This window comes from Cupressus sempervirens, chromosome 7 (genome assembly GCF_028749045.1).
Source record: "Cupressus sempervirens isolate cs-2001-9-10 chromosome 7, ASM2874904v1, whole genome shotgun sequence".
NCBI lineage: Eukaryota > Viridiplantae > Streptophyta > Pinopsida > Cupressales > Cupressaceae > Cupressus > Cupressus sempervirens.
In genome coordinates this window covers 545,260,919-545,285,986 of record NC_143124.1, presented here as the reverse complement: position 1 = coordinate 545,285,986, position 25,068 = coordinate 545,260,919, and the positions used below count along the sequence as shown (strand labels likewise).

The 25,068-nt window shown below is 37.1% G+C and overlaps 1 protein-coding gene across 1 annotated transcript in view; it reads right to left on the bottom strand.

Moving 5' to 3' along the window:
* The window catches only part of LOC149547925 (aminoaldehyde dehydrogenase 2, peroxisomal-like), a 231,743-nt gene that overhangs the window by 50,150 nt on the left and 156,525 nt on the right, over positions 1 to 25,068 (bottom strand). The window contains exons 10-13 of the mRNA XM_089791969.1: positions 4,293 to 4,406; positions 925 to 1,002; positions 696 to 844; positions 462 to 522 (exon numbers count right to left, since the gene is read on the bottom strand). Of these exons, the coding sequence (XP_089648095.1) occupies positions 462 to 522; positions 696 to 844; positions 925 to 1,002; positions 4,293 to 4,406 (402 nt within the window). The remainder of the gene's footprint in view (positions 1 to 461; positions 523 to 695; positions 845 to 924; positions 1,003 to 4,292; positions 4,407 to 25,068) is intronic.

Sequence of the window (25,068 nt, the reverse complement as noted above, 5' to 3'; positions counted from 1 at the left end):
CACTCAGTGATCAATAATGATCTCATTATCTTTTCATAGATCAAATTGCATCTGTATTTAATTTTTGTATCTTAGGCCATTCTGCAAAAGTTGGAAAACGCAGTCGTTGTTTCTCTCTATAGATTAAATCTGCACTAAGAGACATGATATTCTGAAGGCCAAGTTATATTCTGTTTTGATCAAACCTCACCTATGCAGATCAAACTAAATTCAAGATGCATTCAATAAATCTAAAAATCATTTCTACTTTCTTTAAAAAAATAAGCACTTCCATCACATTAGCTTCATCATTGCATTCCAATCTTCTCAATGCTCACAATTTCTGTATTTTTCTGGAACATATTTAAGTTCACTCAAAATATGTTCACTTTACACAACTAAACATGATTTTAATAGGCATGCATCAAGTTGAATTATAGTCATATTTTGCAAATGACAGTCTTAAAGTAAAAGTAACTTACCTCAGTGACACGCTGGCACACGTCAGCATCCTTAGAAAGCACAGCACCGCCTAAGCCATACCTGAGAAGAAAAGAATTGGCAGAAAAAGGTCATTTGTATTATTCCAGTTTCTGACTCTACAGCTAGTTTGCATCCAGAAAACATGGGTTAACTTACATGGTACCTGCTTTACAACTTTTAGGATTGGATAAAAGAAAATTGCAAAATATAATATAGTACATATGAAAACATACTCTGTATCATTTGCAAGATCAACAGCTTCATCTTCGGTTCTAAAAGTGGTGAAGCATAACACTGGTCCAAAAACCTCCTCCTTCCAAATTCGCATTGATGGATTCACACTTAAAACTGTAGGTTCAATATAATACCCTTTCTTCAAGTGCTGAAGTATTGAATCACATAAAGTTAGCCATGTTAGATGCACATTAGCAGTAGAGAGATCATGGCATTCAACAAACTTACTTCTGGATGCTTGCCTCCACAAAGTACAGTAGCTCCTTCATCTTTTGCCATAGAGATGAGCCCAAAAATTTTCTTGTACTGAAAAGAAGGATGAGAAAATAAGTTCAGTTGATTATGTGTCAATGCCTTCTTAGACTACCAATAATATACTCTTAACAGTGACCTTATTTTTATGTCATAAAATGATTCTGCCAATCTCATAAAATAAGTGAAAGGAAATAGAATCCAGCTTCCATCATAGAAATACGAAAACATGCATCCGCAAGACAAAGAAAAAAACAAACATAAATGATCTCGATATGACATATGCTTGTTCATTTATCAACCAAGAAGATCACAATAAGATAAACTTACCCATCACAAATAAATAGACTCAAACACCTAAATGGAATAGCTACGTTAGTGGGCTCACCCATTTCTTGAGACATACCAGTACCAGCCAGAATTCATAAAGGTCTCCAGTCCAGTCTATTTTGCATGCCCAGTGTTTGTACACAAGACTGGGTTCAACCTGGGTACGTCTCATTGGGACGAACACAATCTTGCGTACAAACTTTGGGCATATCCAGAGCGAAACTTGAAAGAAAAACTTTTTCTTTCAAAAAAGACTTTTAGGATGAGTTCATCGTAATTGAGCCTTGTAAACTTTCTTCTCATTAATGTTCACGAGAGGATTTTGTCAATGACAAACTTCTTTTGAATATGTGAATTCTGAGCAAGATTTGTGGCAAAATTTCCAACATACACTTTGAATTTGTATCTTCTAAATGCTGTCTGAATGGATCTTGCACATTAGACTCCAAACTCTCCTGTTAATAAAATGACAATAACACTTGATATGCAGTCAGAGGGCATATAAAAATTCGAAAATATACTTGAATGGCAATTATACCCAGGCCTCTATGTGGGAAATTGTGAGCTGTGAATACATGATCTATTTTGTTAGGATTAAGGAGCCACTTATCTTCACATATCTCGAACAGTTTTGGAAGCGTCCTTGCTTCACTTAGGGTTGAATTGATAATTAAATTGTGATTTAGATTCTCCCGAAATCTTGATATAAATTGTCCAATGCATTCATAAAGGTGGAGCATAGTGTGGCAGTTACCGTTGACTTCTCGATCAAAACTGCTTTTTCCCAGTTCTAAGAACTAGGATTGATGAGTGGAAATCTTGTATGCCAACACAGGTCCTGCATGAAAATACTATTTCATTTTGCATAGAGAAAGTTTATCAAAGATAGTTCAAACTTTTTTGTTGGTAGTAATAAAAGGTCTAACAATGGCAAAATTCATAGGTTGAAAGAAGAGAATAGTCAAAGGATACCTAATCATGGTGATTTGACAATTGAGAAAAATGGTTTGCTTGATTGGAGATTAAAATGTTTATATGCATGTTACAAAGAATATGACAGTGTCAAAAATAGCTTAGTAGAAAACTATACCATCAATCAAGGACTCAAGACGCATTCTCAATAAATTCAGCTCAATACATGAGGAATGAATTGATATAGGGGAGCTGAGAATACATCATCTATTTTGTTAGGATTAAGGAACCATTTATCTTCACGTATCTCCAACAGTTTTGGAAGTGTCCTTGGACACTTAGGGTGGAATCGATAATTAAACTGTGATTTAGATTCTCCCAAAATCTTGATCTAAATTGTCCTATGCATTCATAAAGGTGGAGCATAGCATGGCAGTTACCATTGACTTCTCGATCAAAAATGCTTTTGCCCAGTTATAAGAACTAGGATTGACGAGTGGAAATCTTGTATGCCAACACAGGTCCTGCATGAAATTACTATTTCATTTTGGAGTATACACTCAAGGAGTAGAGCCATTTGAAGTTATGACACTTCTACAATTTTTTGGTTATATTTTTTATAGAAGGGCCAACTGATTGCAAAACCAAGATAGGAAGCAATTGTTTCTTAAAACTCCACACCAAATGAACACCCAATGATATATAAATTAAATTTAGTCTTTACCATAAAGTATCATTAATATGGTCCCACTATTTTCTTCATGGAGATTTGCAATAAATCCAATAACCCTACAAATTTTTCTCAGAACAAGATTTCAACATTTTGTAAAAACTTATTTGAGAATGCCTCTGCAAAATCTCAACATGATACCTCCAATGGTGAACAACTAAGTGTAACGGTTAAGATGGAGTCAAGATTTCTTCCATCCTACCAAACCTGAGAGTTTCTGTCCCTGGACTTGCTGAACCAAAATCCAGAAGCTCTCAAAGCTCTTCACTGAAAAATAACAAAACCAAGCATCACTGAGATAATAACCAATCTACCCCTTTGTAACTCTTCAAGCAAGATTCCAGAAGATTTTTCAAATTTAATTTCCTTCACATTTTAATATTTAACTTTAGCCAAAGGGAAAATAATAGTCACATAAAGAAGCCAATAAAGTACTTAAATTATTAAATATGAATACCCCTAAAAGGCTTAGGACTTATTCAACACTTGATTACTTTTATGACCTTATTCAATAATTGCTAATAAGTTGTCATTAAGTATATTTATTTTATCGATAACTTAAAATTTTAATCATTTAATAATATACAGAGGTCAAAATAAAGAGACATTACAGACTCTTACCCCTACTAAATCAGTGATTTGTTATACTTCGCCGCTGCTGGATAAGTGGAAGGAGCATACTTATTTATCAATAATTGCATAAACTTTCCCACAGCTAGTGGATGTGCCCAAAGTTATTACTTTTAATTTGTATAAGCTTTTCCGCTGAATAAGCAGATGTTCCCACTCACTCACCACTGGATGAGTGGAAGATGCAATTTTATTTCCAGTAATGAATATGCATCCCACTAAATATGTGCTTTGACTGGCTAGCTAACTGCTGCTTTCCTTTCAGCAGTTTGCTTTCAATTGATTGAAATCCAGAACACCATAAGCTCTCAACTTCCCACTGGAACTCGGGTGATCATAAAGTGGAAAGGAAGTTGTTGTGCATCTCATTTTAAATGAAAGATAATATATTTATACTTAAAAATGAGGTTGGTTATTACAGATTTTTTTTTCTATGTTCAGTTAGTATGGTTATAGATTAGTGTTAGCTTGGAGTTTTGTGAAGGGACACTGTTGTTTAGTCAAGTTAATGTTTTCTATGGCTGCTCCTATTTATGTCTTTTTGTAATTGGTTACTATTTGTAAGCATTGTGAGCCAATACCTGTTGTGAGATGCATGTATATGCATATGCATATGCATATGTGTGTGTGTGTACGTATCGATGTATTTATGTGATCCCCTAATGAGCTAGCTTCACATCCACACAAACAAATCAGAAAAGATATATAAAAGAACATCAACTTAGAACCTTTTCATTCTTACCTGTCCTTCACTAACAACAGGTCCCAACCGGCAATCTTTTTCCAAGGGATCAGAAATTTTGATGTTTTGGGTCCACTTCACAAGTTTTTCAATAAACTCCTCTGCAATACTCTCCTGTGAACAAGCAGAATTTGTCATCAATGCACATAAATTGAACTTATCACCCAATAAAAAAGTTAAATTCTGTTACATTACAGTACAGCTACACAATGAACATATTTCACAGATTATTAAATAGTTAAATCATCAATGGCAACAAAAGACCCAAATCAAACAGACATAACATGCAAAGACAAGTCATGGAGTAGTTTTAGATGTGCATTTGTCTATTCATGAATGTAATTTATTTATTTTTTTAAATTGACCTCATTAAATTCCCACTAGTACATGAATGAGTCTGATTGGTATTAAATGCGTAAATTTGTGGGCAAGTGCCATGCTGTTAAAGATTAATCTTGTTGCACCTTCCAAGGAAACTTTGCAAAATGATAAATATGACAAAAAATTTCCTTTATACATCCTATCCTGCTTCATAATAATGTCTACGTCTATATTGAGGAAAGAACCATTTGTTTATCCCTTGTGACTTTGACAGGAGTGTGTTAGGAGCCTTCACTAGAGGTTGCCTCTAGGAGTACAACATTTCCAAAGACAAGGCAGGGAGTTGGTCCACAGCTGAGGAGAAGGTAAGCATCAATCACTCACTAACATGGTAACACCGTTGAGATAATACGTTGGTTTTGTCAAGGAGAAATAAAGTAGTACCAAAAAATGTAGGAGGCAGCTCTCAAGATTGGGTGAGGACATAAATCATGAATCCTTGAGGGAGAAGTCCCAAGATATGTATGCATATGTGTTTCACCAAACCTTTAGGGAGCCTACTTGAAGATTGGTTTCCAAGTGCATTGTAGTACGTAATAAAGTAATATTGTACTTAGCATTAGTTAAGCTTTGCTGGGTCAGGTAGTTAGGAAGCAAGGGGATGCATCCATTGGTTTTCCCAACTAACCGACCATTATATAAGAACTTTGAATTATGAATGATGTACTCATGTTTTTGGTAATCAATAAAGTAATAATATTTCCTCGCCAATTGGTATCTTGGTCGTGAATTTTTTGATGGCACCATTGAATCCATGTTATATTGTTCTTTATATTGTGCATTGATAACCATTCTACATTATGGCATCATTGCCAAAGTCCAAACCTAGAGGTCGTCGGCAAGGCAGGATGGAGTAATGGGGAGATTGCCGAGGCAGGATAGAGTAATAGGGAGACCCTTCCTACCACGTATACAAGTAACAAACAGTGAAGGTGTGAAGGAGGAAATAACCAGAGAAGATCAGTTGACACACGATCTAATGACGACCTAGGAAGTCTTTGTCAACCAGTACATGCAAAGAGAAGCCCATGAGAGAGCAGTCCCAGAGAGCACAATATCAGACAAACTTTCAGTACCACCAACAGTTTACAATCTACTTGGACATATCCCTCAACTATTGGCAAGAAACTTGGTACATGTGGAGGAAGAAAGAGCGGAAATAGAAAGAGAATGAAGAAGACAACAAGTGCTCTAACAGTTCACCGAAAGGAGGACAGGGGAACAGGGACTGGAGGAGCGTGATAATTCAAGAAAGACAAATAAGCACTAAACCAATTCATGCCCCTGATTCCAAACAAATATCCAAGGCGGGTGCCAAAGTAAGAACTTGAGGAGGAAGTCGCACTGAGGACGTTATGCCTCCAACAATAGGAGGAAAGACATCATCTAAGGGGACGAGGGGACCACTTCTGAATCCAAGAAGGGCTGATTGAAAACACAATCAAAGGAATAGCCAATTTGGCTATCTCTAACACACCTGGAAGGAAGGTAGGGTGCAGAAATCCCGAAACCCTTGTGAGCAGAGAGCATCGGCAAGAACAAAACTCCAGCCTAGGAAAAGGAGATATTGTTGGAACAAACACCAAGGACTCTAGCCCATCAAGAGGGAGCGCACAGTCAGGAGGGAGCTTCCTGTAGGAGGGAGCGTCATGGCAAGAGGGAGAATCTCGGCAGGAGGGAGTGTCCCGGCAAGAGGAAAAAATAGTAGAATGGCAATGGACAAACAAAAAATCCCTAGATTCACAAGGGACGACTCGAAGGACCCATCACGTCATTGTAAAATATGCATAGCCATATGGCAAGCAAATGGAGAGAATGATGCAAATAAATGGCCAAAAGCATTTCTGGCCACACTAAGAGGTATAGCCATTGAATGGTATACATACTTGAAGGCAAGCAAGAATAATAGATGGAATAATCTCCAAGCAGCCTTTGAAGAAGAGTTTGGACTCCTTCGGTACGATGATGAAATGGTGATAGAGATCTATAATACAAGGCAAGGGAAGAATGGATCTGTCAAAGCGTATAGTAGGAGGCTAAAAGAATTGATAGGAAAGCTTGACAACAAGCCAACGGATGGATTGAATAAAATATGGTTTATTGAAGGGTTGACGTCATCCCTGAGAAAAGAAATGAAAATAGTTCCACCATCATCCTTCGTCGACACCTGTACTTGTGCAATGGATATAGAAAGTGAGAACAAAACCTCCAAGGCCAAGAGGCATGGAAGCGAGAATGAAAGCTCAAAAGAAAGCAGGGATGAATCCAAGACCATCCAAGCACTAATGAAAGATATGATGAGGCTAATGAAGGAGGTAGCAGGAAGTAAAGAAGAAAAAAGAGAGGGGAGGAAACTATGGTGTATAGAGTGCGAAAAGGAGGACCACACAAAAGGTACATGCCCGCATAAAGCATTTTGTGATATCTGCCAGGTGTTGGGACACAATCAAGGATTGTTCGTACAATCTAAAAGCACAGAATGCACAAGTACTCTTCACTCAATGAGAACAATCCACACCACCCTCCACCCCTCCACGTAATGCAAATACAGAAGCCTCACCTAGAGGATATAGAAATAATAGGCAGGGGAGCAACAACAACAGCAATAACAACACGCCAAGGAGAGCAATCCAGTATGACTCTAAAGGAAGACCAATAATCCAATGTCAACGAGGCAACAAATGGGGACATTTCGCACGCAATTGTCAGAATGGTGGAGGACATAACAACACAATGTTGTGTAAGTGGTGCAGACTAGGCAACCATGAGCATGTCAATTGCCCTAGACAAAAAAGGGGTGAACGTGCTCAATATTGCAAAGCCTAAGATCGAAGTATTAGCCATCACAAGAATGCAAGCCAAGAAACTAGAATATCCAAATATAGCTACAGAAAAAGAAAGATTTCAGGAAGCCAAAAGGGACATTAGAGACAGTATGATAAAATAGGGAGAAGCAAGTACGATTAAATCCCCAAATAACCAGCCAATATCAAACATCTTGAAACAAGTACTACAGATCTCCATCCAAGTGAAAATTGTGGACCTATTAGAAATGTTGTTGCAATTGTGGGTAGCAATAACACAAGGGGCAAGGAGCACCCTTTGATGGAGCCTAATTTTGTGCTTCCAATTGTACACATTTTCATTATGGACCAGTACATATATTTCATTCTATTTGCGATCTGTTATGAGAAAGGGCGGGCTGCCTATGACAACATGAAGACATGCTGACCTGTTGATCATAATTGTTGAGTCTATTTCATTCAAGAGGTCCTTTATTTGATGTCAACCTTATGGAGTATATGTGTATCAGCAGCAGCAGTAATGGACAAAGCACATAAAGAACACCAAATATCTCTGCCGCATCCTTTTATGATAAGGATTGATTGATAAAGGTTGAAATATAACATTCAATGATATCGCCGGAGGCAAACATTTGAGCAGCATGCATATTCTTCAAAATTTCATCATTTGTATTTAGGAGGATGTAAAGGATTCTAATTTCCAGATTGGTCACAATAGAAAATATCACATTATAACTACAGATATGCCAAAGTATCATACAACACTATTCTGGACATATTTGATATTTGGCAATTACATGTATAAGATTGTTATGATGATCATATCTAGTAAAGGGACAACAAGCATATTGGATTTTGCATACCCTAAAGCCGCTTTCACCCCACATTCAAAGCTTCAAGTCGATTGTATCATGTATTGGCAAACATCATATAGCAATTCAAATATTTTGCAGGTGTTTGATATTGGTAGAAGACATGCACTACACAGAAATATCATTCACAGAGGAGTTTTTCTGAGCAGTTAAAAGAAATTTGGAGTATAAAGATTGATGTCTTTCTGATATGGGAGATTATACCCAACCATAAAGGTGTGTGTGTCCCCAACAGATTTGCAACCATTCTCCAAGTCACAGGTCAGAAGACAAATAATGACATGAAAGTTGAGCACACAGAGACTTTACGTCACAAGCAGATATATACAATCCATTGAATCGAATTTGTTCTTTTCAGCATCAACGGCTTCCACAGGGCCTTCTGGCATGTGTTTCCTATAAAATTATTACCTGTATTATTACTTATAGTGTCTCGTATATGTTTTGGCAAGTGCACGTTCAAATATGGGAACCATTGTGCACAAGAGAATCCGGAAAAAATATAAACACAAAATACATAAACAAGGACGTAGAAAGAATAGTGTTCGGGCCGTCTTAATGGATGTGTGATGGAGAGGTTCGCACAGATGAAATTGATGCAGAACACGGCTTGCGATTTGATGTTCGGTGGATAGAAAATGTGCATAAAAGCACCCGCAAGATGAAAAAGATTGCGTCTAACATTACAAGCCTTGGGAATAAGGGAAATCGCATCAAATTTTATAAGCCAGAGGAGAGATATAACTGTTGGCTGAAATTCGAATCATATTACAAATTAATTTAACATTGTTTAATGAAGCAATGATACAACCGCTAGTTATAATACAAATTATATTAAAAGAATTAAACATTGGTTGGTTGTATTGTGAGGAGGTGCAAGGTTTGGTTGAATAACTAATGCCTTTTCAGTCTCTATAAGTATCTAATGGAAAATCAAACAAATCACCATTTTCATATTGCTCTGAAAAAAGGTGAACTTTGCATATTCTGAAGCATATATTATCAAATTCATTTTCTGAAAAGAATTGAAGTCAAACTAAGCTCCTGGATATTGGGGTTATTGGGCATATATTTCAAATATTGTAAGAAATTGTGTTCAGTGGAGCGTTAATAATCGGGTGTCTTCAACATGACTTTTTTGCAGTATAATCAGTAAGAATTTCATTTGCGCTAGAGTTAAATATTATATAGTTCATCTTTTGTGATCATTTTACTTTTATTTATCAACAATTCATTATCACGATAAGTAGATCAAATTGTTTACTGCTATTTAAATTTGATAAATATAAATATAGTGAAATATTATTGTTTTCTTTATTTGTATCTATTTTGTCCGTACAAGGGTTAAAACATTATAGACTAGTTTAAATACGCATAAAAAGAAATAATTTGATGCATCGCGATAACTAAATTATTTATAGATATAGTATATCATAAAATTGTATGTGAGATCGTATACTTTCGACTCTATTGCCCATTTAAAATTCAGCACTGATCATTTTCCGTCCATATTGCTCAATCTATGTGCTGGCGATTTTCTAATCTTTTTCTTTGAAGGATTTGATACCTATTTGTTTTAGTAATTCATTTTAAATTTTCCTTTCAGCAACTAAAGTAATTAAAATTCGAAGATTGTTCATCATTCGTAATCCAGAAGTTTTTCCTTCGAATCTTGCCATTTAAGGAGATTGCCTTTGCATTATAACTATTCGCTATAAAACATCTTGGATCCAAGTTTTCCTGTCCAAGATCAGGTGTACAGGCCTTGGTTTAGCGGAGCCAAAAGTGTGGAGGATTTAAATCAATTTGATTAATCCTATCAAGTTGGCCAAAATCTATTAGATATCCCATCATCGAGTAGGCAAGGCTCGTAGGTTTCTAGTCAATGATTTTGATAACCAACACCCTCTAAGGAGGAAAAGCGAGAGTAAGTGCCAGCGAGAAAAGAAACCAACACCCTATTCACCATAGGAATGGGGAGGACACCGGCAGTAATGGAGATGGAAATCTTGGGATGTAAATTCTCAAACACTATAGTCGATGGAGGCTCCGAGGTGAACGTCCTATCAGAAGAGACTTGGAAGGCGATAGAGAAACCTACACTTTGGCCACCTACATTCCAATTAATGGGCACAAACCAACACAAAATTAAGGCAAAACATAGTAATTGGTACACAACACTTCCCACTGGACTTTGTGGTGATTGCTCTGTAAAAGAAAGGGTATGATGCATTGTTGGGAAGAGGATGGCTAGTCACAGCAAAAGCCACCCATAGTTGGAAGAGAAACACCCAGTCCATTAAGGTAGATGGCAGGAAGTACACAATAGATCTAAGGAACCAGTCTATAAGTCAGGACCTTGCATCGGATTCAGAAGCAGACGAAGAAGACCATGAAGGGGTCGAAGTAGATGAGGAAGGGGTGCTCAGACTTGTGGAGTGTTCAAAAGATGAAACGAGCTCCCTCAACGGACTATTTTATTGGCAGATGGGAGACTATGAAGTATTATAGCTAGAATGTAATATGTTGCAAATCCAAGAAGCTGAATCCAAAGAAAGATATCTGGAGGGCTATAAGGAATACAGAAAAGGTGCAACAACCCTTAACAATAAATTGACACACATATTTGAGGAGGTAGAAGTACAAGGAGGCTAAGTTGCAAACAATAAACTTGGGTGAGAAGGATCAACACAGGGAGATTTTTATAGGAGATGACTGGGACTCGGTGTTGAAGGCAGAAGCATTCAGGATTTTCCTTGAATACAAGGACATGCTTGCATGGACCTACAAGGACTTGAAAGAAGTACCCCCAGAATTGTGTGTCCATCAGATACCATTGATACCAGGAGCAAGACTAGTGCACAAACGACTATACCGAATGAATAAAAACTACGTAGCCAAGGTTCAAGAAGAAATCACAAAAATGTTGGAAGCCGGGATAATATTCAAAGTACAAACCAATGAGTGGGTATCTCCTATAGTCATCTCATTGAAGAAGGACAACAACCAAATTTGGATGTGTTGACTTCAGATGCCTGAATGTGGTAACTATAAAATATCCTTTTCCAATTCCTTTTACTGTAGCATCCTAGGAAGAGATGGTCGGCCATGAAGTGTACTCTTTCATGGACTAGTTTCCAAGCTATAATCAGATCACTATTGTTGAGGAGGATAAGTTATTCAAGATCACATGTCATTGAAGATAGTGTATATGCCTATAACAAGATGTCGTTTGGGTTGTGCAATGCACTAGCCACGTTTCAAAGAATCATACTAAATATCTTCGACAGTATGTCAGTAGGAAATTTCAAAGCCTACTTGGATGACTGGTTTGTCTACAATAGAAAGGAGCACCACCTCAAAATCATCGGTGAATGCATGGATCGATGTCGAAGAGCAAGGTTGACCTTAAATCTCAAGAAAAGCAGATTTATGGTTTCACAAGGTAGACTTCTTGGTCATATAGTATGCAAGGAAGGGCTGAAGACAAATCTTGACAAGATCAAGGTTATTCTAAATATGGAAAATCCATCAGATGTAACAAGTATCAAGTCCTTCTTGGGGCACGTAGGGTACTACAGGAGGTTTATAAAAGGATTTGTGGAAGTATCTTTACCACTAGAAAATATAACCAGAAAAAGAGAACGATTTTGTTGGGAGGAAGAACAAGAGGAGGCCTTCCAGGAGTTAAAGAAGAGACTAGTAGAAGCCTCGATCCTCATATACCCTGACTAGAACAAAGAATTCCACGTCCATGTGGACGCATCCAACTATGCAATACGCACTACTCTAGTGCAAGTTGGGAAAGAAGGACTAGACCATCCAGTGTACTTTGCAAGCAGGTTGCTATCAAAGGGGGAACGAAACTACAACACCATCAAAAGGGAAGCTTTAGGTATGGTCTATGCAATACAAATGTTTAGACATTACTTATTAGCTATTCGTTTTACATTTTTTGAATAACCAAGCACTTATGTATTTAGTAAACAAGCCTGTGATTCAAGTGAGAGTAAGTAGGTGGTTAATCCTGTTCTGAGAATTTACCTTCAAAGTTATAGTTCAGCCAGGAAAAAGTCATGTAATTGCAGATCAATTGTCAAGAATTAAGTCAAGAGAAGCCTCTGGCAATGAAGTAAACGAAGATTTCCCTGTTGCTCACCTATTTCAAATTGTCGTTCTACCCCAATGGTATGAAAGGATTGGATAGTATTTGTCAATTGCTACATTTCCGAGGGAGATGCCAGCAATAGAGAGGAGAAAGATTGCATTCAAAAGGACATTCTGATTGATTGAGGGACTATTGTATATGATGGAGCCTGATGGAGTTTTAAGGAGATGCGTCATGGAGGAAGAGATTTTGGGAGTGCTAAGGGAATCCCACTAACGGCTAGCAGGAGGCCACATGGGACCGGATGCTATAGCTTGGAAGGTATTATTGGCGGGACTATGGTGGCCCATACTGTATGCAGACACTTGAGAATGGGTCCTAAGCTGTGACACGTGTGAAAGGGCAAGCAAACCCTTGAAAAGAGATTTTATGCCATTATTTCCATCACAACCACAAGAATCATTTGAACGATGAAAGAACATTCCAATTGATTGAGAAACTATTGTATAAGATGAGGCCTAACAGAGTTTTAAGGAGATGCGTCATGGAGTAAGAGATTTCAGGAGTGCTGAGGGAATCCCACAAAGGGCTGGCAGGAGGCCACATGGGACCGGATGCTACAGCTTAGAAGGTATTATTGGCAAGACTATGGTGGCCCACACTGTATGCAGATGCTCAAGAATGGGTGCTATGTTGTGACACATGTCAAAGGGAAGGCAAACCCTTGAAAAGAGATTTTATGTCAATATTTCCATCACAACCACAAGAATTATTTGAACGATGGGGGCTGGACTTTGTAGAGCCCTTACCTATCAGCAACATACACAGATTTAGATACATAGTGGTGGCAACAGAGGATCTTACAAAATGGGCAGAGGTAAGGGCACTCCAAGAGAACACATCACTCAGTAGTCAGTACTACCAGATTCCTCTAGCAGATAGCGACAAGGTTCGGTATACCATTATACTTAACAAGTGACAGAGGTGTACACTTTGTCAACCAAGCAATTAGGACAATGACGAGTGAGTACACGAATTTTCATTCCTTTTCTAGTCCTTACCATCCTAGGGCAAACAGTCAGGCAAATTCTACAAACAAAGTATTAGTAACAATTTTGTACAAGACTTGTGGAATTGAAAGGGGAGATTGGGAGGAAAGGCTCTCCACAATTTTGTGGGCCTACAAAACTACTTACCAAGCCACTACTAGGCAAACTCCCTTCTATTTGATGTACGGGTAGGAGGCTGTAATGCCAATGGAATATACAGTACCCAGTTTGAGAATAGCAGTGGAACACAAGTTGGAAGACAAGGAAAGTTTAAGAGAAAGGCTCAATACCCTGATGAAATTGGATGAGAAGAGAACCATGGCCCAATGGGCTACAGAGGTGGCACAACGAAGAAAGAAATTTTGGCACGACCAACACCTGAAGAAGATGTAGTTTCAACAGGGACAACTGATACTCAAATATAATGCGAAAAATGAGATAAGGCCAAGCAATTTCAAGATACGTTGGCTCGGACCATATAGAGTCATGGAAGTAAAAGAGAATGGGGCATTAAGGTTGTCCACTCTCGACAACAAACCTCTATAATATCTCGTTAATGGGTCAAAGTTGAAGCCTTATAAGGATAGAAGAGAATCTTTGCCTACCTACTTCCTAGAAATACAAGAGCACCAAGATAGAGCAAATGAAATAGGAAAGGAGGAATATTTCGCGGATAGGAACGAAAAAGTTGAAGAGGAAATAATAAGAGAAATAAAGTTCGAGGCAAACGTTAATAAAAAGCAAATCACTTTAGGCCCCAATAATTTTCCTTTATATGCGTGGAAGAGGGTTCTAAAAACTCGCAAAAGCAGGACTTAGGAGGAAGTGATGGTGGTGCATGAAAGGATCTGAGCTTTTCAATCAACACCATACCAGCATCCTATTTTTGTATGTGCTATCTTCTCTGTGCTTGTACAAGCTATCCCTAATTCTAGAGAAGTGCACATATTTGTACGAACATACAGATCCATACGACAACGATGGACGAGTAGATTCATTCGTACGATGTACAGGCAAGTCAATGCTAGTACTGTACACATTAACCGTGGGGAGATCAATCCATACGAGTGCCCAGTTGTTTCCTTCGTACAGGCATATCCGGTCATTTCCATACGAACATATCACCGTCAGGCCGTATGAGCATCTGCAACCTTCTCCAATGTACAAGTCCCCTTAGCCACTGTCGTACGGATATATTCAAGTATTGTTGTACGAGCATTTGACCATTCTGGGAGTTGGGCAAGTGAAAGGATAATCAAGCACATCCACAAAACGAAGAGACTACAAACAAGAAAACCCAAGCCTACAAGGCATAAAGGAAATAGGCAGCTAGGTGTTCAAAAAGCGACCTGAGCAACTCATTCGATAGGTAGTGTTTGGAAACAGTTAGGGGAATAGTTAGAGACCACAACCAATTCAAGCAGCCAAGGGATTGGTGCATTATCACAACATGGTAAAGTTAAGCATTGGGAATCCAAGCAAAGGAAAAATTATTGATTCAAGGAAGGAAAACCCAGTGTTGCAGGCTAAGTGGGTGTTGATGAAGATGGCAGGTAACAAAGGCAAAACTAAAGAAAAGATTATTGTGGCCAATATTACTTTTGGAAGTGTCATGGGAAGTGAATGTCACAATTTGTGGGAGCATGAGGAAGACAATGACCCTTTGAAGGAAGCACTCCAAAGAGCAGAGGTGGAAAAAATCATCTCTATGCCTATATTTAATTTAAAAGAGTTTGAATCTATATTACGCAATATGGTGGTTGGTTATGATAAGAAAGCCAATAAATCTATAATCCAATATAAGCACCAAACTCTAACAATCTCAGACTCTGCCAAAGACATACATAAAGTCTTTGGAATTCCCAACCAAGGGCAAAAATTGACAAAAACTCTAATGTCACTAGAGCAGAAGAAAAAGTGGTTGGGATTAATGTGTAGGAATGATTTGTCGAAGCAAGAATGGAAAGGCATTCTAAAGAATAGCAGGGGCCTCAAGAAAGTTTTCATAGCCAATGAAGAATGGTGATGCCTTGTACACTTGATCAAAAGAAAACTCATAGTCGGAAGCTGAACATTGGACATTAATCTATGGATGTTACCTATAGTAGTTGGATTGAACAAAGGGAAAGTGTATAACTAGGCTCAGTTTCTCTCGGAGAGATTACAGGAATTGATGGAACTGAAGCACAAGGCATTCTATAGGATGCATCATGCCATTGCACTTTTCCTAGAAGTTGTCCAAACACAAGTGAACCCTAAACACAAGGGGTCATTAGTGCCAGCAACCAGGGTGGAGCACTACAAACCATCCATGACCTATTGGATTCACATGGACACTTTTGGCATAATTTTTAGAACAGGAAACCACGGCGGAAAAAACCAAGATAGGTCATATAGGAAAGCTCAAGCCAGGAAGTGGAAACAAATAGTTCATAAGGGGAGGAGACTAATGTGGACACATCATCCTCAGATTCAGAGGATGTGGAGATTTGCCTAAGGCATCTAATAGGGATGCTAAGAGAGGTTACATTTCTGCCAAAAGTGGAGAGGCCACTGCCGAGAAGTCCCAGTTGGTGTCGGGATTCATCAAAGTGAGGAAAAAGGAGATAGCGGTACGGATGGCATCCATATAGTAGGAGATTGCATCCATACGGATGGTGCCCATACTGATGATGTGCATTCTTTAGCAACTATCATCTGTATGGATGAAGAAGGTCGTACAATGGATGCCAATGTTGTTCGTATAGACAAAACTAGTAGTAGTGAAAGGGAAAGTAGGCATGACATTCCTCAATGGGGCACTAGAAGACTCTCTTTACCTAGACCGACAAATCGGGTTCCTTCAGATCAACAAACTCGTACCAAAGTAATTGATCTCAAATATCAGAAAAAATGTGGGCACAATGAGCACAGGGTATAGAAGTGGAACACCCTATTGCTCTAGTGGTGCGGCCTATAGGAAACATTGCTAGCTAGAGTAAAGCATCAAGGGCAGATACCAGAAGACAGGCTAATGAAGACATACTAGTGGAGGATATAGTATTGGAAGAGGTAGATAAATTGCTTGAGGAAGAAGGGATGGTATCTCCACCTCTGGAGGTGGAGAATGAGGATCCAACAGAAATACAAAGTGAGAAAGTGGGGCTACCCTAGACAAATTCCTCTGAATCCAAAGCTATAATATTTCTGCAAGAGTTACGAGCTATGGAACATTCCACCAAGGAAGTGGTTAAGCAGGCTAAAAATCAGAATATGGGGGCTATAGTTAGAGCGGATAAATAATTGTTAGCATTTATGCACAAAGGCTGCCATACACACTGGGAATTGCTTCAGCAGAGTGGGTATAAGCAGGAAGAAATAGCTACATAGTGGACAAAATGATACACCATACCTCTAGCTCAAGAGCAACCACCTCTCATTTAGATATTTGCGGACATGGAAGTTACAATTCGCAAGACATATTTACAACTGCAGCAAGAAAGAGACGTGGCAGGATGGTTGGCTAAGAAATGGGAAATCGAAAATGCTATTCTAGAAGAAAAGTGGAAGGTGGAAAAGGTTACCTTGGAGGAAGACTGGAAAATAGAAAAGGCTGCCTTGGAAGACAAAATCACAACAGCGAAGGCAAAAAAGATGGATGCTCTACATGTTCTACAGGGAGTTCGTACCAAATAGAAGGCAACTGAACGAGATCTTCAACAACTTCATGGAGCCCCAAGAACAGAGACGTCTTCCCAACCCTCTTCTTGAAATATGGTGTTTCCTTGTTTTGTTGGTTAAATAGAGTTGCCACCAAGATTAGGAATTTCTCTCATCTTCAATGTTCCAGAGCCATTTCCTTGTAGAGACGACTTCTTTTTTGGGAGGGATAAATTTAGCATGTAATAAAGTAATATTGTACTTAGCATTAGTTAAGCTTTCTTGGGTCGGGTAGTTAGGAAGCGAGGGGATGCGTCTGTTGCTTTTCCCAACCAATTGACTATTATATAAGAACTTTGAATTATGAATGTACTCATGTTTTTGGTAATCAATAAAGTAAAAATATTTCCTCACCAATAGGTATTCTAGTCATGAATGATTTGATGGTACTATTGAATCCATGTTATATTGTGCATTGATAACCATTCTACATGCATTTAAGACAAGTAAATCCCCATCCTTCTTAAGGTTATTGATTAGGATAGAAGTAAGAAATTAGGGATTAAGTATGTATTATGAATCAATGATTGTTTATTTTTAGTGGATAGTAATGAATATTAATCAATAAGAATTGGCAGCCTCCTAGAAGGGAGTATTACAAATGGCCAAATCAGTGATTGTTCCTTTTAAGTGCATCGTAATGAATGTTTATCATTGGGAATTGGCAGCCTCCTAGTAGGGAGTGTTACAAATGGTTATTCCCTAGTGCATCCAAACCCTAGTTGGGCATTTTAGGGTAAATTAAGTAAAGTCCTAGTTCATCACATTAGTGGTAGAAAGGAAATAGAGACCATAGATTCATAATGCGAAACAGAAAAGTGGTGAGAGTGCTGCTAAGAATCCTTAACCCACACAATAATTAACCGCAAGCTAGGGCATTTTTTGCAAAATGGACTAGAAGAGACCTTATGGAAGAGAAGAACAAATAATGGTGGCAGCAAAAATGGTGGAGAGAATAAAAGTGAGAATCCTAGAAAATGCATTCCTTCTTATTAAATGTGAATTGAAGGAGCTGAAGATGCAAATCTTGAGCAACAGTCCATATATGATGCATGAAATAGGTTTTTACTTAAAAGAATGGATAGAAAATTAAATCCTAAATAGCAGAGGTTAGGGCGAGCTCCTATGTGGGTCCGATTGAAGAATCAGTTGTCAGATTACTGGAACGAAAGGGTGTTGAGAATGCTGTATAATATCCCAGTCAAATATTATACCCAATTTTTTCATTGAACAATTTTCAAAATATAAACACATATCATATGCAAATAAACCAGCACAATAAACAAGCAAATGCTCATTTAAACTTCAAAACTCGTTATTTCATTATACGTCAGCAATACAATAACAATCAAGTCCAATCTTAAATTCAGTAATACAGTCAGATTGGAAGTAAACAATAAAATGCACAGGCAAGCCCAAAGTGAATTCTGATGCAAATCCACCGCAAAGATGAATTGGGGCTACATCCAAACCCGAGAAGAGCTCAAAGGTTTCCATCCTCAAGATCCTCAACAAGAGAAAGCTAGAACCTTCCCAATGTTCTCCAAAGAGGAACCAGAAATTCAATCTCAAATCCAAGCATGCCCAAATGAATAGAGCTTTCCTCTTTTATGCTCAAAATGGTGATCCTTCAGTTCCCTATTCCTGTCCTTTCGGTTTTTCCTTCTTTGTCACCTTTAACCCACTTAATAATATTAATTTAACTAGTGTATAAACTTGCATTACTCTCATATGCCAATTTTAATATTAAATGGACATGTCCTTAATTTTCTAATGTCCCAAAAAAAGGGACATTAGAAATCCTACTTGAGATTGCTTTCCCTTAAGCAATCATGAGTCCAAGAACTAATACTAGGGTCCCATATTTGTCTGTTGGTATCTCTATGGCCCATACTAGTAACTCTGAAGTCATGACCTATCATGTTGTAGTATCTAAAGTGAGAATGCAACCCTTCTATCACTTTGATTCTTGGACCCCAAGTGAATCTGTGAAGTACCAATGCATCTATAGGCTAGTGACTTTGGTCATAACTGCGTCAAATCTCAAATTGTCTAGTATCTCAATAGAATCTTTAACATGCAAAACAAGTATCCTATTATCACCTGGATCCCAAATCAACTTGTCATCATTATCCTGGGTGTAGATATAGGTGTCTATCAACCTATCATCATCCTGAATCAGCCAAGAGAACAAACATATCACCCAATCAAACATACGAAGATGCCTCAAGTTAGTCTCATAAGTCCACCATGTATCACTGTCATACACTGGACCAGCAATACAGAAAATGATGTTGTCAATGTGCCCTTGTACTTGAAGGGTAACCATCTCATAAGGTGTGTGTCTCAAGATGAGGAATCTCCGAGAATCAACCTGCAACTCACTAACCTCAAGAGGCTGGACCAAATCTGAAAAAATTATAGCAGACCCAACGTAACAACCACTAACAGCTGGAGTATGCATAAAGATGAAATCACCCACTAAAAAATAAATTGCTACCATCTCATGAGGACTTGGTGATATGTCTCTAGATAATCGGTAGGAACTATCAACATCACCATAAGTACCAACACTCGAATCAACAACTCCATCCACAAAATGATCACCATCACATATAGTTTCCGAAGTAAAATCACTCGGTTCATCTTCTACCTCATGATATGGTGAGATCATACAACTGTTGTTGTAAAAATCAAAACTCATGTGTTTGACTTCTTGCTTGTCCTTAAAACTTTCTTCATCATAATAAGCCTCATCTAGATGTGGTGAAGTGGGGAAACTAAGTTAGTCTTCATTGTCACAAATGATATTGATCCCTTCTACAATGTGTAAGATATCCTTGGCTCTTTGATCGTCTTCCATGGGAGTAGCTATCATAGAAATCTGATTTTCAGCTTGGAATAAAAAGTGATGTGCCATACTTAGTTGGAGACATAACTCATCTATCCAGCATGATTGACAGCCATCTCCCTATCTTTTAACAACATTAAGTAGTTTGATTTGATCATTTCCAATCCTTCTTTGAGTGTAAGCAAAAATCCACTATTAATTCTATTCACTTTTCCTTTTCCCCTTTCCTCCATTTGATATTCCTACAATGCCTCTTCAATGCTCTTATGGTGTTATCAAAGTGTACTAAGGCTGCAATTACCATATCATCTGATACTTTCAGCTTATCCTCCACATTATATTCTCTGAAATCATCAACTAGAAATGGAATTTCTGATCGGTTCTTCAAATCAGCTCCTATATTGACATCATCATTTTCAATTGTGCTCTTTTTATGATTTTTCTCCATCTCAAAATGTTTTACCTCATCAACTATGATGTCATTGTTTTCACCTAGTCCTTCCTCATGGAGAGATTCATTTTACACATTGTGATCACCATGATGTCCGTCAATTATAATCTCCAATTCACTAAATAAGATACTAGTATAATCCCTACCATCATCTATAGCGGGTTTCCTCTCATGGTCTTCGTCATGTAGGAGTTGGACTAATGAATCCTCAACTTCCTCAACTTTGATCTACACTTCTTTAGCTGACTCTTCCTCATTATCCTCACAAGAGTGACCATGAGACCAAGATTGCTTGCAATTAAACTAGAGCTGCTCTTTCCTCATTTTATTCTTTCTCATTTTCTGAGATCCTACAACCTATAATTCCCTTGCCTTTAGTTCCTCTTTAGTTTGTTGTTGTTTGTACTGCTCAATTTTTTACTCACACCATTTGAGCACCTTATCGACCAATTTATAAGCACTTTGCGTAGCCTTTTGTTCTCTATCTGAAATTGCTAGCAACATTTGTAGAAGAGGCTGAAAATGAGTATCACTTCATTAATTGTCATAACCATAATGTCTTCCATGGCTGCAATAACATCTACACCGTGGTCTTCCGTGATTGTGCCTAATAGATTTTGAAACATGGTAAGTATTAAATCATACAATCTCATGTCAAGCATAAGATTGCATAATCTGATTTCTGAAAATGACTTTGTTGATGTTTCCTGGATCTGCTGCAAATGTAATGGCATTACCTGTTGAGGTATATGTTTCCATATGCAACATCCTCTCATTTATATTGAGCATAGGTTATTGAATAGACATGTCTATTCAATAATAATAAAATAATTAATTTATATAAACTTAATTATTGTTATATATATATATATATATATTCTCACATTTAACAAGTTTATATCTCACATAGAATTATATCACATATATAATTACATGATATCCATAGAGTTATCCAACAAAAGCTACCAAACATTAACACTCCCTCTTAGCAAGGGAGGATAAACACAAGACAAATATTACACCATTGGTAATATTAAGGATATCTTAGAAGTTTTCCTCCGTTTAATATAGCATACGATATCAAGAGTATTGATCTCCAGAATATCAACATATGATATTCATCAATTTCTCAAACTAGGGTACGATATCGCATTTGATATCAAGTCTTGATCTCCTAGAATATTGACATCCAATATTCATCAAATACTCAAAAACAAGGTTTGATATCACATTTGACATCAAGAGTATTGGCCTCCCAGAATATTAATGATATTTACCACTTACTCAAAACATTTAGATATCACATTTGATATCAAGAGTATTGGCCTCCTAGAATATCAATGATATTCACCACTTACTCTAAACGTTTAGATATTACATTTGATATCAAGAGTATTGGCCTCCCAGAATATCAATGATATTCACCAAGTACTCTAAGAGTAATGGCCTCCCAGAATGTTGAGATACAAGACATTCACCATTTACTCAATTTATTTTATCTCATAATACAAGTTTATTGTAAGATTGTCACCTTACAACAACTTCTCCAAAGACAAGTGATGATCATTTGAAGTCATCACTTCCTCATGATGTACACAGGGGATAGGCCCATATAAAAGTCACATGGTCACAGTCCTCTTGACCATTACAACTTATAGATCATTATAGAAACCATCTTAGCATGGTTTACTCTCTTAATCAATAAAATCGGGTTCATTGAAGGTTAACCAAATAGCATCCTCAATCTTCTCCCTCTTAATCTTAATCTCTCACTTTTTCTTGGAAGAACATTCTCGGAAAAAAAAAAAGATCAAGGCAAATATCTCATATAGAAATATAAAAATCACATATTATAATTATTCTCAATAATAATATCAGCAGTTTTGTAATTAATTCATGATGAATTAATTATATTCCAATAATCAATGTAGTTAATTGATATATCATCATGATTTCTTTCCATTAGCATATTATTTATCCATAGATAAATTATAATCACATATGCCTATATATAAATCTATCTCAACTAGTATCATAATAAATAATATTAATATCTTGCAACATATCAATTAATTAATAAAATATATCAATTTATTAAATCTCATATTATTCTTTATAATATTAATAGACATTCAATAGTTATCCCTATCAATATTAAAAATTTAAATATCAATTCTATTTACTTACAAAGTAATAGAAATTCCTAAAAATAGAAATTTAACATGTGAACTCGTACCTTTTATATGTATATCAAATGTCTTGTGGGAATTCAGTGACTTACCTTGAGCGTTGTTTGAATTCAATGCTTAAAAGTTAACACTCTCCTCAAACGCTCTCCAATCTTGTATGATATATATAGTCTAGAGATAAATAATATTGATCAACCCAACTTCCATTTTCTTCAAACTTATGACACATTAAGCTCCAAGCGATTATTTCTCTGATAAAGGAATACAACATCTGCCACTCATGATTTATTGTAAAGTTCTTGGTATTATAGTCTGGTCTACGTTGTCATCTAATATTCTGAAGGCCATAGTACATAGAAATCTATCCTATGGCGATTAATGTATTTCTCTCCTATATATTCTCTTTGATGTATAACATGAAGAAGTCATTGGTTTCAGCGACAAATATAAAATTAAAAGCATAACCTGTTGGCATGAAGAGTTCTTAGAATCAAATCTCTCTGAAAACAAAAACAAGTAGAATCGATCTTTGCATATGACATACGAGAATAATGGTATATACGGCATTTTGTCTATCAATCAATTTATCCACCACGGGTTGAGATGTCGAAGGATATGCAAATATTGGTGCCCCAAACTAGGTGTTTCAATCCAAAACGACACCAAGTATTAGTCGTATCATAGTTGTTTGTAATCAATGTTCTCTTAATTTCTGTCTACAACAGAAGAAGTCATTAGTAATTTCAAAATAGATCTTCTAACATTTGCAAGCGGCTCTAATACCATGTTGATGTTTCTCGGATCTGCTGCAAATGTAATGGCAGTACCTATTGAGGTATATGTTTTCCATATGCAACATCCTCTCATTTATATTGAGCATAGGTTATTGAATAGACATGTCTATTCAACAATCAAATAATTAATTTATATAAACTTAATTATTGTTATATATATATATATCATAATTAACAAGTTTATATCTCACATAGAATTATATCACATATATAATTACATGTATATCCATAGAGTTATCTGACAGAAGCTACCAAACATTAACAGACTTCAGTATAGCAGCCCTTCTAGGGAAATGACGACTACTGCTATCCCTAAGATTTTGAAAACTATCAACCATAAGTTGTACTACCTCCTTCATGATGTCTTCTTCATAAGTATCTTGTGGTGCTAAAATTCTTAAGACTTCCATTAGACAAGAAGTAACCAATAGTTTAACCTTGCTATCTGACTGTTTCAGACACGTGTATTGTTTCAACTTGGTCACTGTAGGCACAAGAGCAGTCTGCAATAAATCCGGGGGTGATTGCTCAACAATCTTCAAACAACCTTCCAATTGGATTAAGGTGATGACAGCATTTTCTTTTGTTTGTGGTTCCACACCAAGTTTGTTACCTATCTTAAATAGTGACTTGGCCAATTCCACCATGTTGATTGACGTCATTTTAAATCTGCTACCATAGACAAAGAGGTGCCCCTGTTTTTGCACTAAAATTGAGAGTCCACACAAAATTTTGTTATTATGAAAACTGTACCTTTACTGATACAAACAAAGTGGGTCCTTACTCCTGTTATAAAGGCTGCAATTAGACCTCTGCCAATAAACTTCTGATGTTATTGAGTGTTTCAGCTCAATGGAATTTTGTCAAACAGTTTGCTGACACTTTGTTTATACCCAGAATTAGAATGCAGCTGTCAAACTTTACCTTCCATATTATATTATCTCAGTAACCTTTCACAAACAACAAATTTTCAAACTTCCTATATAGCAGAGGTTTGTGCATAGGTGATTGAATGTATCCAACCATAAAGATTCAAATCATGATGCCCATATAACTTGCACTGATTCCACCGTGATTTCTTCTGCTAATTTTCTCTTTTAATCCCTTACACACCACATTTAAAATCTGGAAAAGCCCTGGGTGCCACTGTTGTAAGCTGCCTTCAACTGGTTTCTTCCTAACTCTTGATTGATTGCCGGTAACTTTAGCCAGCAGTAAGCTTACAAAGATTTAGAGAAGTATCTTGTTTACAATTTAATCAATTGTATGGATAATTACAGGTCCTTACAAACCAATGCCTAGCTTACACCAATTTTAATACCATGCAGAATACTCTCAGAAAGTAGAAGAACGACTCCAATAGTTGTCCTGAGATAGACTGAAGACATTTTCTCTAGAAATTTCTCAATGCAAAATTGCATCAGACTTCCAATCTTGGGGTCACCTTGTCTCAATGATGCCAAACTAGAGAGGAACGCTCAGAAATTTACGCCACTGGTCTGTAATTTCTCAACAAACAGTCCCAACAATGCCCATGTTGTTCCAACAAATCTTTATCCTAGCGCCAATTCGATTTCA